We start from the raw sequence: 12,486 nt of genomic DNA, 5'->3' as shown, positions 1-12,486 counted from the left end.
CTGCAATCATTGTCACCATCCACCTCCAGAACTTTTACATCTTCCCCAAACGTTACTCTACCCATGAAGCACTAACTCCCCATCCCCTTCCCCCAGCCCCTGGCAACCACCTTTCTACTTTCTGTCTCTTTGATTCTGACTACTATAAGTACCTCACATGAATTAGAATCATATAGTATTTGTCTTTTTGTGACTGGCTTATTTCACTTAGCATAATGTCTTCAAGGTTCATTCATTGCTATGGCATGTGTCACAATTTCCTTCTTTTTTAAGGCTGAATAATGTTCCCTCCTATGTATATACCATGTTTTGTTTATCCATTCATCTATTGAGGACACCTGGATTGCGTCCACCTTTTGGTTATTGTGAATAATGCTGCTAGATGTGCAAGTATCTCTTAGAGACCCTGTTTTCAATGTTCTTGAGTAAATACCCAGAAGTGGAATTGCTGGATCATACAGTGGTTCTATGTTTACTATTTTGAGGAACTGCTATACTGTTTCCCACAGTAACTGCACCATTTTACATTCCCACCAACAGTGCACAGGGTTCCGATTTCTCCACATCTTCACCAGCACTTGTTCTTCCCTGGTTTTTTGATGGTAGCTGTCCTGATGGGTGTGGGATGCCCTTTATTTCTTTCCAGGTGGAATTTAACTTTGTCAGGGATGATACTGTGCTTTATTATTTTTTGGTCTTACATTTGTGACTCCACTGCCCACCTTTTGGATGTTATTCTGCATCACTTAGGTGTTTGATCTGATTTAGCATCCTATTTTCTCATGGATTCAGGGGACACATTGACAGGCCCTCCCACATCCAGCACAGAGCAGGCACTCCAAGGACAGAGCAAGGGGACGGGGGGTCTGCAGGCTGACCACAAGGATCAAAATCAGGTGACAGTCAGGAGAATATTCTAGGTGAGGGCTTCGTTGGAGCAAGTTGCTGCTTGAGGGGGAAGTGGAAGGGCCCCTGGGCTGGGAGGAGGGAACTCTTCCTCCTCTCTCTCAGCCCTTGACTGGCTGCTCAGAGGGTGGCAAGGGCGGGAATTCCTCTTGCCAGGCATGGAGAGCATCCTGGGACAGGGGGCGAGCTGGACCAGCTGACCTCCTGCAGAGAGAGGGCATTAGATGGAACAGAGACGGGAGAGGAAGAGCTCAGGGGAAGCCGAGGGGCTTTTGCTCTAGAGGAAGTTCAGTGTGACGGAGCCTGGCAGCGGGGAGATGCCCAGGGGCCACGTGGGGAATGCTGGAGGGACCATGGCACCCACTCAGGGGCTGGCACAGGGGCCCTCCGGCCCGCCAACGATGGAGCGTGGTGACCGATGGAGCCAGTTCAGGAGAACCCGACTCGCCGGCGGCAGGAATGGGCACTCGGATGGGCTGGGGAGCTCCTCCCTTGGGCCCAGGCTCTCCATCCTCTGGGGAGGTTGTCTCCAGGCTCTCTTGGCCCAGCCCCTGTCGGTAAGGTCGCTGGGATGCGCTTCTCCAGTCGCTGTGCGGCGATTCATCTGCATGTCAGAAAATCATGCAAAGATAGACTCCCTTAACAAGTGAGACGTTGAAATTAGTTTCTAAAATCGTGAAAATCCTTTTGCTTTCCTCTGAGGGCACCACGTGTTCCTTAAGGACACAGTGATTTTAGTGGGAGCAATGGGCTTGAGTCGTCTGTACCTGCTCGGATAGAAAGTGCTGGGCCCCTGGGACCAGGAGGACCCGGTGCCGGGAGGAGAGGCAGCTCGGCCGTTGGCTCTTGGCTTGACCTCGTGTTCTTCGGGGCACCTGCACGCGGCCAGGCATCCATCTCATGGGACTCCCACCTCTCCAGTGAGACCCCTCCAGGCCGCTCATGGAGAGGTGGCCCTGGGGAAGCCAACCTGCAGAGGTGACTTGGTTTGAGGCTCTCAAAGCCTCAGCGGACATCGACCATCTATAGCATTTGGGGATGCTGTCAGGGTCTCCGGCGTCGAGGTGGCCGCCCTCCCCATCTCTCCCACGTGGTCTGAGATGAGCATGCCAGGAGTTGCACCCCAGCTCCACCACTCCTGGGCTGTGTGGCTCTGAGCAGGTTCCCTAGCCTCTCAGGGGCCCTCTGTCCCCATGTGTAAAATGGGAGAATAATACCTGCCCTGTTGGTTACTTGCAAGGATTAAATAAGCTAATGCCCGTAGAGGGCTTAGGAACAGAAGCTGGCCACGTGAGCTGCAGCTGTCACCACCTTCCATGGTGCTTTCCCAGCACGTGGCAGTGGGAGGGGAAGTAGCAGGCCTTTTGCAGTTGATGTGTAACCGATCTAGAGCCTGATCTGCATTCTATCCATTTATACCAACTTTCTTCCAAAGAGAATACAGACAGTGGCTCTTGATAGACACACAGGCACCTTAAGGCACCAAACTATGACCTGGTATCACATTACGCAGTCCCCAAAACCCTCCAGAGGGGATGAAATCAACAGAGTATTTAAGCAGGGAGGAGAGAGAAGCATCTCACAAGTTGCTGGCTGAGGACGGGTTGAGGCCCAAACCACTCTGCGCTTTCTAGAAGCCAGAACAGACCGGGAAAGTTAGGAGAGCTGTCCCTGGCCAGGAGCGCAGTGTGCCCCAGCGCACCTGTTCCTTCAGTGAGTGTGCCGTCAGCCAGAAGCCTGCTGAGGGCCAGCGCTGGGTGTGCAGGAGATGCAGTCTCCGAGGCCCCGCGGTGGCTCACCAAGGGTTAGAAGACGGCGTGATGCGTGGTCAGAGAGGGCTCTGTGCTGAGCAAGGCAGAGGAAGTGATGGTTCACTGGGCCTTGAGGGCTGAGTAGGAGTTTTTACTGGACACACAGAGTTCCTGTTTTTTCATTTTGTCGTTTGGGTTTTTGTTTTCTTTCCCAGAGTAGACTGAGAAAGGCTGAAGGTAACACGTTCAAACCAAGTTCTGTTTACATCATCTTCTGGGGCATTCAGTGTCAGGACAGGCATGTAGCTGCCTGGGCATTTGGCTCCCAAGTGGCTGTACCCAGGAGAGTCCTGGAAGTGGGTGGTTTTCACCCTGCTGGCCCTAGCTGGGTGAGCAAAAAGTGATTCAACAAGAACATGCCCAGCAAGGACTTTTCCGATAGCTATTAGGACAAGGTCTGGACAGAATACAGAGAGAATATTTTAGAATTTATACTTTTCACCTGTGGAAAAGGTAGAAGAGCATAAAGCAGAAAATAAAGACCACCTGTAATTACACCACTCAGAGATAACCCCCTCTTGACATTCCCTTCAGATTTATTGTTTTTACTGAGGTGTAACTGACGCAGAATAAACGGACTACATTTAAAGTGTCTCCTTTGGAAGGTTCTGGCGCAGGTACCCGCCCACGTGGGCCCAAGGCCGTAAGCATGTGTGTCCGTCACCTCCAGAAGCGCCCACGCCTTTGTCCCCTCCCCCTCCCGCCCCCGCCCGTCACCCCTGCTGGGCCCCGGGGTCAGGCTGGCACTTCCTGTGAGTCGCCAAGGGCCACTCAGTTTGCAGAGCCACAGGGAGGGCCGCTCGTCCTGAGGTGGGGTTGGTTCTGTGAACACATCTTCTGGAAGCCAGGCCTGTTTGCCCACCTGGTGGGGATGTTCCCATTTCACAGAGAAAGAAACTGTGGCCGAGAGGTGGCGAGGCCTCCTCTGGGCCTGGCCTGGGGGTGGGGGTGGGCAGTGTGCTGGGGGCCCTGGAGGCTCACGGGCTCTGAATTCAGCCCCCAGCCAGTCACTCTGACGAGCAGGCCCCCCAGCAGGTGCCCTTCCCTTGGCTCACCGCCCACCGGTCGCCCCAGCCCTGGGAGGACCGTGTGAGTCTGCGGCTCCGTCTCTGCAAACGTGGGGTGGGCCCGTCCTGCAGACGTGCGGCCACAGGCCAAGGGCCCAGGCATGAAGCGAGACCTATCAGGTCCTCACTTCTGAGCCCTCATGTCTCGTTAGAGAACCCAAATGCCCCAGAGCCCCGAGGTCCCCCGTGGGGGGACCTGCGCCCCATCTTTCTGGCCCCAGGCACATGGCCGTAGGGATCTCACTGCCATTTCTCCTCCCGACACGGACATTTTCCAGCTGTTTCTCTAGGCGCCCCCAGGCTCACTGAACTGAACGATGCAGACGCCAGGGAAGGTCCTGCCTCGACTCGCTGCTGTCTGCCTGGCAGCCTTGCACTCGGCCTTTTAAAGACATGAGTTATGAATGATTAAATTTGCAGCCCCACAGGATTGGAACCCATCTGGCCCCAAAGAGCTGGTTTTAAAGCTTTGGGCAATTTTATTCAGTGTTAAAACCATAACGATTTCCTCTCTTCCCAATGAAAGAAACCACATCAGGCTCTTTTTTTTTTTTTTTTTTTTTAATCTAAGTGTCATTCTCCTCTACTTAAAAATGAAACTGGTTTCCAGATTCACGCAAACAACTTGCCCAGCCTCATCCCAGCTGTAGGAACGGCAGCAAAGAGAACAGCCAGGCTCTGGGCTCCCCCAGGGCAGGAGAGCAAGGGCAGCGGGGCAGGGGCGTCTGTTTCCGAGGAGCACAGGTCCCGCCCTCGGGAGACAGACTGTGGCTCACAGAGAGGTGGGAGCTGCCGCCCAGGGACCAGCCCAGAGCCAGGCCGGGTCAAGGCCATAGGGCAGGCCCTGCAGCCAGCCCAGGGCAGGGCGGTGCACAGACAGTGCGGGCTAGAGTGTGACCACTGAGGCCGAAGGGCAGGGTGGCCGCTCAGGGCCTGAGCCAGCCGGGCGGGGGCAGGTGGCTGCTGGATGTGTGCAGCCCAGAGCGGGGGGCAGCAGGAAGAGGCCGACCCGAGCGTCAGGGAGGGACCCCCTCACAGGGGGGACTGTGGCCTGAGGACACGGCCCTCGGAGCCCATTCCAACCAGGCCCTCGGCCTCTGGCCCCCCACCCACCCCCCGCACTAACTCTGGGGCTTGTGGACCCCTGCTTCCCTGACCTTCCAGGGACTCGGGAACCACCCAGCACCCTTAGATCAGACCCCTCCAGCGCTCACATCAGCCCATGGCTTTCTGTCGCGAGCACCCAGCGCCCTGAGATGCGCGTTCATCTTCGTTCGCCGTAAACCAGCCCTTCCAGAGCAGGGGCGGAGCCCGCCGCGCTTCCTGACCCTCCTGGGGACAGTCCGAGGCACCACGCTTCACTCCCACGCAGAATGTCCTCTGATAAACTGGGCGTCACCATCTGGTTCACCTGACAAATATTAACATGCAGAGCCGCTGGGTACCAGGGAGGACATCCGCGTGAGTCAGGAGGAGAGGACAGCAAAGCGGTTCTGAGAAAAGAAAGAACCGTCCGCCCGCCCTAAACAAGGCACTAGATGCAGAGGCGGGGTGGGGTGGGGTGCTGGGACCTTAGGGAGGAGGACGGGCGACATTTGAGCCTGAGCTTTGCCCGGAAGGGCGATCCAGGTGGGGAGCTCAGAGCGGATGCCACGAGCAGTGAGGGGCGGGGGACACACGGAGGGGCGACCGACCTTCAGAATGAGGCTGCAGCTCCTCCCCGAGTCTGTGTCTAAGCCTTCCTGAGCTACCTGCGACCCCTGGCGCTTCCTGTCCGTGCAGGTGGGCTTTCTCGGGGTGTCCTGACAGGGCAGGGGTGGGGAGCAGCCCCTTCCCCACGGCTGGCCCTCGGGTGCACGTGCCGTGCAGTGTGGACCCTGAGGGGGCCACACCCGGGCTGTTGGGAGGCGGCGCGAACTCAGGGGCTTTCAGAGGCTCCCGCATCTCCCTCCCTGGCCCCCTGAGGGCCCCGGGAGCCTCACTCCTTCACACCCAGCGGGGCGCCCCTTCCCAGGGTGTCGAGGGCGGGTCAGCCCTGCGCCGCCCGCCCCCCGGTCCTCTCCTGGGGGCTCCTCCGTAGGGCTTTCCCTCTTGCCAGCCTCTCATCTTCCCCGTTCCCCACCATTACTCCCGACTTCTCGAGCTAAAACTCCCGGGGGTCCTCCCCATCTGACCGGCTTCCAGGCACCCGGCCTGCCTGTCCAGGCCTGGGGGACAGTGGGACCCTCCAGGCGGCGGGTGCAGAAGCAGACACCTCAGCGTGCAGGCAGGTGCAGCCCGAGGCTGCTTCCAGCTTCTGCCGCTGGCCTCACCTCCACTTCCATGTGCCGCGGGTTCCCTGTGTTTGTGGTTTTATTTGCAATTAATCACAGAATTGTACTTTTACTGCTATGAAATGTCACTTTGTTAGCTTGGTCCCCCTGCCGAGATGTGTCCAGCCTGGAGTCTGTCACTTCAATTAGGTAAATGGGCTCGTTAGCCTCGCACCCCGTCACATGTCGGGGGACGTGGCATCCAGGGGCGCGGGGTCGTCACGGGGATCCTGGAGAGGCGTGTGGAGCCCCCGCCATCGCGTCCCCCAGGAGAGCAGAGAGGCCTCGTCGTGGCTCCCTCCGACCACAGCCCTCCCCGACCCCAAGTCTCCGACCCTGCCGGGACACGGCGTGCTTGTCACTGGCCACCAGTCCCCGCCGTGCTGAGAACCAGCGGTGCTGGGAGGGGATGGCTCTTGCGCACTTTGGCCCGGCTTCCAGGCGCACAGGCTCTGGCAGGAGGTGAGAGCCCTGCAGAGGCTCCGGGGCCCCCTGCCAGCTCCCTGGCCTCAGACTCTCGGCGGGGCAGGGACGGAGCATGCTCTTCCTGCCTGCGAGGGGCCCCTGTGCCCGGCCTGCCCTCCCGGCCCCAGGGGCAGCCTGCCCGTCGGCTGTTACCTGTAACCAGCACCACTGTCCACCTGCTCCTCTCCCAAGTCCACAGGCTTCCTCTGAGAGCCCGTCCTCCCCTCTGCCCCGGCCGGGCCTTCAGCTTCCCGTTCCTTCAGCTTCCCGTTCGGCTCTCCGTTCTGCCCACCCACCGTGGGCCGGTCAGAGCCCCATCTGTGGTGTGTGAACTTCTTCATCTACCCTACTGTCCACCTGCCCAGCCGCTCGGCCATCCACCCACCCGCCTACCTACCCATCCCCGCGCCTCGTCCCCCCACGCAGTAACTCGAGCCCCCAGGGTCGCACACTAGAATGGCTCTTCCCAGCCCCCTGCGGTCACCACCTCTCTGGCCACGCCCCCCTTCCTCACCTACCCCCTCCCCCAGACCTGCAGCAGAGGACAGGTCAGGGCGCCTGCCCCACTTCCTGCTGCCGGCCTGGTCCCGAGCCTCGCGGTCTGGGAGTTGGCTGGGCGCAGGCCCCGAAGGGGGCAGGGCCAGTTCAGTCTAGTCTACACCGCTTCCAGTGCTCGGACCTTGGGCCTGCTTCTGAGCCCCGAATCCCCAGTTCCCAGCTGTAAGTCGATGATCACCATGGGACCCCACCTCAGGGTAGTGGTAAAGAGCTCTGAGCAGCGCCCGAATATTGTGGGGACTGGAGTACCAGCTCCTCCGCATTTTACTCTGGGAAGACAGAGGCAGAGGGGGAGGAGTCCGAGGGGCCAGGGGCTCCCACCTGAGCGCACACCCCTACCAGGCCTGAGCGCCTCAAGTGGCAGCTTGCCGTCCACCCATGTCCCTGAGTCTGAGAATTCCCAGTGCAGCCCCTCCCCCCAGGGATTTGGAAGGGCCAGCCGGTGGGGCGGGGCGGGTGGGTGCTTGCAGGCAGAGGATGCAGCGGGGCCTGGGGGGAGGGTGGGTGCCCCGACCCCACCCCAAAGAGCGGCAAGAAGGTGGACAGTGGACGTTCAGCCTGAAGGGGGGTGGGGAGGCGGCCTGGCGGGGGGAGGACCCAGTGGAGAAGCTTCCTCACCTGCCTGGCATCCACGGGAGCCAGTCTTAGGCTTGGGGGAAATGAGCGATTTTGCTTTGTGCAGGGCACTGCTTGACCATTTGTAATTTCTGACTGTACCTTCATCAAGGCAGGAGGGTAGAAACATTTCACGTGACAATTTGTCTGCTTGAGGTTTCTAACTGGTGAACATCCACACACAGAGGATGTGAGCTCGGTGCTGGGTGCTACAGCCCAGCCCACAGGTGCCGGAGGAAGATCGGCGGGCGGCGGTCTGCAGGACCCTGTGCCGCTGGCCCTCCCTGGGGCGGGCTGATTCCTCCTCCTCACTCCCCGGCAGAGGCCTGGTGGCCTCGCGGGTGATGAACCAGGGTCCGGTCCCAGCAAGCTGTTCTCGCGGCCGCCGTTTCCATGTCTGTGAGGGGCAGGCCTTGGGAACCATGTCGGGAGTGGTGTGAGGATGAAACAGTATGTGAGAGTGAGACCCTGTGCCCCGGACAAGAGGAAGTGCGGTCCCCATTCTGTCGCTGTCGCCCAGGGAGACATCGTCATCAGACCCGCTATTAGCAGGCAGGGCCTTTGCTGGGCCCCAAAACAACTGATGAAGAAATGATCCAGTTGGAGCCTAGACGCCCCCTCCAGGGATCACGGGGACCCCAGGGCATCCTGGTGGCCTCAGAGTCAGACGGGGCTCCCCGGCGGGCCCTGGGCTGGGAGCCCCGATGGATGTGGGCTGTGGACAGAAGAGTCCCTGACCCGCAGCGGGGGCAGGCGGGCCCGGCGAGGCCGGAGGGTGACAGTCGTCTGGGGGGCTGTCGTTGCAGTGAGCCACCTCTTCATGGCCACCGCCTGCCAGGACGCCACCTTCAGCACCCTCCTCCACGAGCTCTGCCTCGCCCAGTTCCAGGTGGACATGGAGGCCGTCGGGAGGCCGCTGTGGTGCGACTGGGGCAAGACCATCGGGTGAGTCCGCGTCTCCGGCGTGTGGGGCGTGTCGGGGGGGCGGGGCCGCGGGCCCGGTGAGAGGGTTTCCCTCAAGGCCACGGTTGCGGTTCTTCACCGAAGTCCAGGGTGTGGATGCGCCGCGGGCCGGGTCCAGGGTGAGGGCGAAGGAGGGCGCCCCTGCCAGGTGGGCGTGGACGGTGGGGTGGAGGAGGCCCGAGCGCGGCGACCTGGGGTCACGGTGGGTGGCGGGCGCCAGCGTGGCAGGCGGTGGGCGGAGGGTTCCCTTTGGCCCTTGTCCGGTCTGGGAGGCCGGTAGCCGGGAGCAAAGGTCTAGCGGCCGGGCCGAGTCCCTGTGACAGGAGCCCCCGAGTGCAGGGCTGTACCCGCAGCTTCCCTCCATCCCCGCGGCCCGGCCAGGGCTGTCCTTCCTGCCTGCTCGGGGCTCGGAGCTCCCTGGAACCATGGGCGGCGCAGCTCGAGCTGAGCCCCTTCCCCTTCCTGACTCAGTCCTTCTGCCAAGACGTCCTTCTTCCTGCCCCACAGGGCTCATCCCTGGCCCCTCGGCCGCTCAGCGGGGTCGGCGTCTCTCCCCGCCCAGGCCCGGTCCCCTCCGTCTTCTGGAGCAAAGGTCAGAACTTGGTGTGTCTGCAGTCGCTATCCAGGTTGTGTTTCTGCTTCAGCGTTCAGGGCCCGGGAGCATCTGAGGGCTCCAGTGGGCGAGTAAAGGCAAAGAGAAATACCCTCCAGATGCCGAGGTCACAGATGGGCGGCCGACCCTGCCAGGCAAGCAGGGTCCGCAGAGTGTCTGCGGGTTTCCAGCCTGGGCTGCGATGTCCTCTGTACAAAGACCTGCACCTCGGTTTACAACACAGCGCAGGACACACAGGAGCTGGGCAGGGGGATGCTTGCTTCCTGCCCCTGCAATTAACATGGAACCCGCAGGACCCTCCAGGGTCTGAGGAGAGGCTGAGCGGGGGCCCGGCCAGGTGGGGTCTCCTCCCCCTCCTCCTTCTCCGCGGCCTCTTCCCAGACTTCAGGGTCTCCTTTTCTGAGCTGAGAAATCAATCATGAGTTAGAAATCAAAGGGGGGGGTGGGGGAGCAGGATGTTAAAAATCAGCAGAGCCTGTTCTTTAGGCTAGTTGGCTTTCTGCCTCCGCTGAGTGATTTGTGTTTAAATTAAGGAGTGCACATTATTATGATGCAGAGAAGACACCACGAGGGTCCCTGGGGAACAACATTCCCCACCCCCTCAGCTCTGTGCAAGTGATTTGTGTAGACAGATTCCAAACAGGTGGCCTCGCAGAAGAGGTAATGCAATTGGCAAGTGACGTTCTGAACGAAGCAGTGGTGACACGTTAGTAGAAACGAAGCCACCGCAGACGGTTTCCGACTCTGCTTAGAGTGCAAACAGGAGTAATTATCACCGGGGCCCCAGAGTTTGCCATCATCCGAGCTGAGCTGTGTGGTGATACAGCTGAAAATAGAAGCTGGGGGTGGAGGTGAGGTTGCTAGGAAATTTCTTTATTTAAAAAGAAAATCAAGATAATTGTGGGAGGAAGAAGCAAAAGTCCTCATCACAAGAGCATCTCAGCAAATCAGCTGGGGCCAGCCAGCCCCGGGGTCTGTGGTCAGCAGAATAACAGCCCCTAGGGATGACCACATCCTAATCCTGGGAACCACGTCCTAATCCTGGAACCTGGGAATATGTTACATTACATGGTGAAGGGGAGGTAAATTGCAGATGGAACTCAGGTTGATAACCAGGTGACCCTGAGATGGGGGGATTATATGGATTATCTGGGTGGGTCCAACACCATCACAAGGGTCCTTAAATTGTCCCAGCTTTGGCAGTTACAGCACCTTCAAATTGGCTTTTGTGTTCTTTTTTTTTTTTTTTTTTTTTTTTTTTTGCTGTACGCGGGCCTCTCACTGCTGTGGCCTCTCCCGTTGCGGAGCACAGGCTCCGGACACACAGGCTCCGCGGCCATGGCTCGCGGGCCCAGCCGCTCCGCGGCATGTGGGATCTTCCGGGATCGGGGCACGAACCCGTGTCCCCTGCATCGGCAGGCGGACTCTCAACCACTGCGCCACCAGGGAAGCCCCGGCTTTTGTGTTCTTTTGACATCTTCCCCCACCCCGCATCCTTTCGGGGGCAGTTCCTTACTTTCTGGCACCATGAGGTTCTCCAGGCTCATTTTGTGCATTTTCTGCCCCAGCCCTGGAATCAGCCATTTTTCCAAGGAGCCCCGGTTCCTTTGATTAAAGAATGATGCTCAGAAGCCAAGATAAACATACACATATATTCCTACCAGGGATTTGGATGTGACCAATGAGACCACCCAAGCACAAGGAGAAAAATAACACGGGAGAACCCCCCTTTAACCTTGGTGTAAGGAAAAGCTATATATAATGATATTTATTTCAAGGTACTGGCTTAACGATCATGGGTGTGCCAAGTTCAAATCTGTAGAGCAGGCTGAGGCTGGAGACTCTTGGGCGGAGCCAAGGCTGCAGCCTTGAGGCAGAATTTCTTAACTTGCTCTTAAGGCCTTTCAACTGGAGGCTGAAGCCCACCCACATGATCAGGAGGATCTCTCTACTTAAAGCCAACTAATTGGGGAGATGAACCACATCTCAGAACTGCCCCAGCAACACCTAGGTTGGTGTTTGGTTGAGTAACTGGGAACTAAAGCTTGGGCAGGTTGATGCAGAGAACTGCCCATCATGCTGGGGCTCTGAGTCAGAGCTGTCCTCAAAGGTAGCTTCTGAGAAGTGTCATTTCCCCCCACCCCATTTCTCCATCCATTTCACCCCATTCCCACCCACTCCCTGTGGGTACCAGTCTCATTAGCTTCCGGTTTTTCCTTCTTGTATTCCTTTGTACAAATTGGCAGGTGGACATTTTTTTTCTTATATCCTCTTCTTTCTTACATGAAGTATTGGGTTGGCCAAAAAGTGCCTTCGGTTTTTAAGTAAAAATAAAAGCCACATTTTTCATTTTCACCAAGAACTGTATTGAACAACGTATCCACCCTTTTGTTCCACTACCTTCTGCCATTTTTCAGGCAACTTCATAATTCCATCTTCCCAAAACTTTTTATCTATTTGAGCAAAGAACTGTTCCAGGTGCCTTTTACAGTCTTCCAGGGGATTGACATTTTTTCCATTAAGAGAATTTTGTAAAGACCTAAATAAATGGAAATCTGAAGGTGCAATGTGTGGTGAATATGCTGGATGAATTAGAACTTCCCAGCCAAGCTGTAACAGCTTTTGCCTGGTCATCAAAGAAACATGCAGTCTTGCATTATCCTGATGGAAGATTATGCGTTTTCTGTTGACTAATTCTGGATGCTTTTCGTCGAGTGCCGCTTTCAGTTGGTCTAACTGGGAGCAGTACTTGTTGGAATTAATCGTTTGGTTTTCCAGAAGGAGCTCATAATAGACGACTCCCTTCCAATCCCACCATATACACAACATCGCCTTCTTTGGATGAAGACCGGCCTTTGGTGTGGTTGGTGGTGGTTCATTTCGCTTGCCCCATGATCTTTTCCGTTCCACATTATTGTACGGTATCCACTTTTCATCGCCCATCACAATTTGTTTTAAAAACAACATTTTCATTACATTTCAGTAGAGGATCGCATGCGGAAATACGGTCAAGAAGGTTTTTTTTGCTTAACTTATGTGGAACCCAAACATCAAAGCGATGAACATAACCAAGCTGGTGCAAATGATTTTCAATGCTTGATTCGGATATTGCGAGTATGTTGGCTATCTCCTGCGTGGTATAACGTTGATTGTTCTCAATTAATGTTTCAATTTGA

At 57.3% G+C, this 12,486-nt stretch overlaps 1 protein-coding gene across 1 annotated transcript in view; it reads left to right on the top strand.

Moving 5' to 3' along the window:
- The window catches only part of RAMP1 (receptor activity modifying protein 1), a gene marked incomplete at its 3' end in the record, with an annotated part of 50,618 nt that overhangs the window by 7,891 nt on the left and 30,241 nt on the right, over positions 1 to 12,486 (top strand). The window contains exon 2 of the mRNA XM_079710597.1: positions 8,541 to 8,679. Coding sequence (XP_079566723.1) covers positions 8,541 to 8,679 — 139 coding nt within the window. The remainder of the gene's footprint in view (positions 1 to 8,540; positions 8,680 to 12,486) is intronic.

This window comes from Hyperoodon ampullatus (assembly GCF_949752795.1).
Source record: "Hyperoodon ampullatus genome assembly, chromosome: 8".
Lineage (NCBI taxonomy): Eukaryota > Metazoa > Chordata > Mammalia > Artiodactyla > Ziphiidae > Hyperoodon > Hyperoodon ampullatus.
Note: the sequence above shows the minus strand (reverse complement) of the source record. Positions and strands in the feature narration are given on the sequence as shown.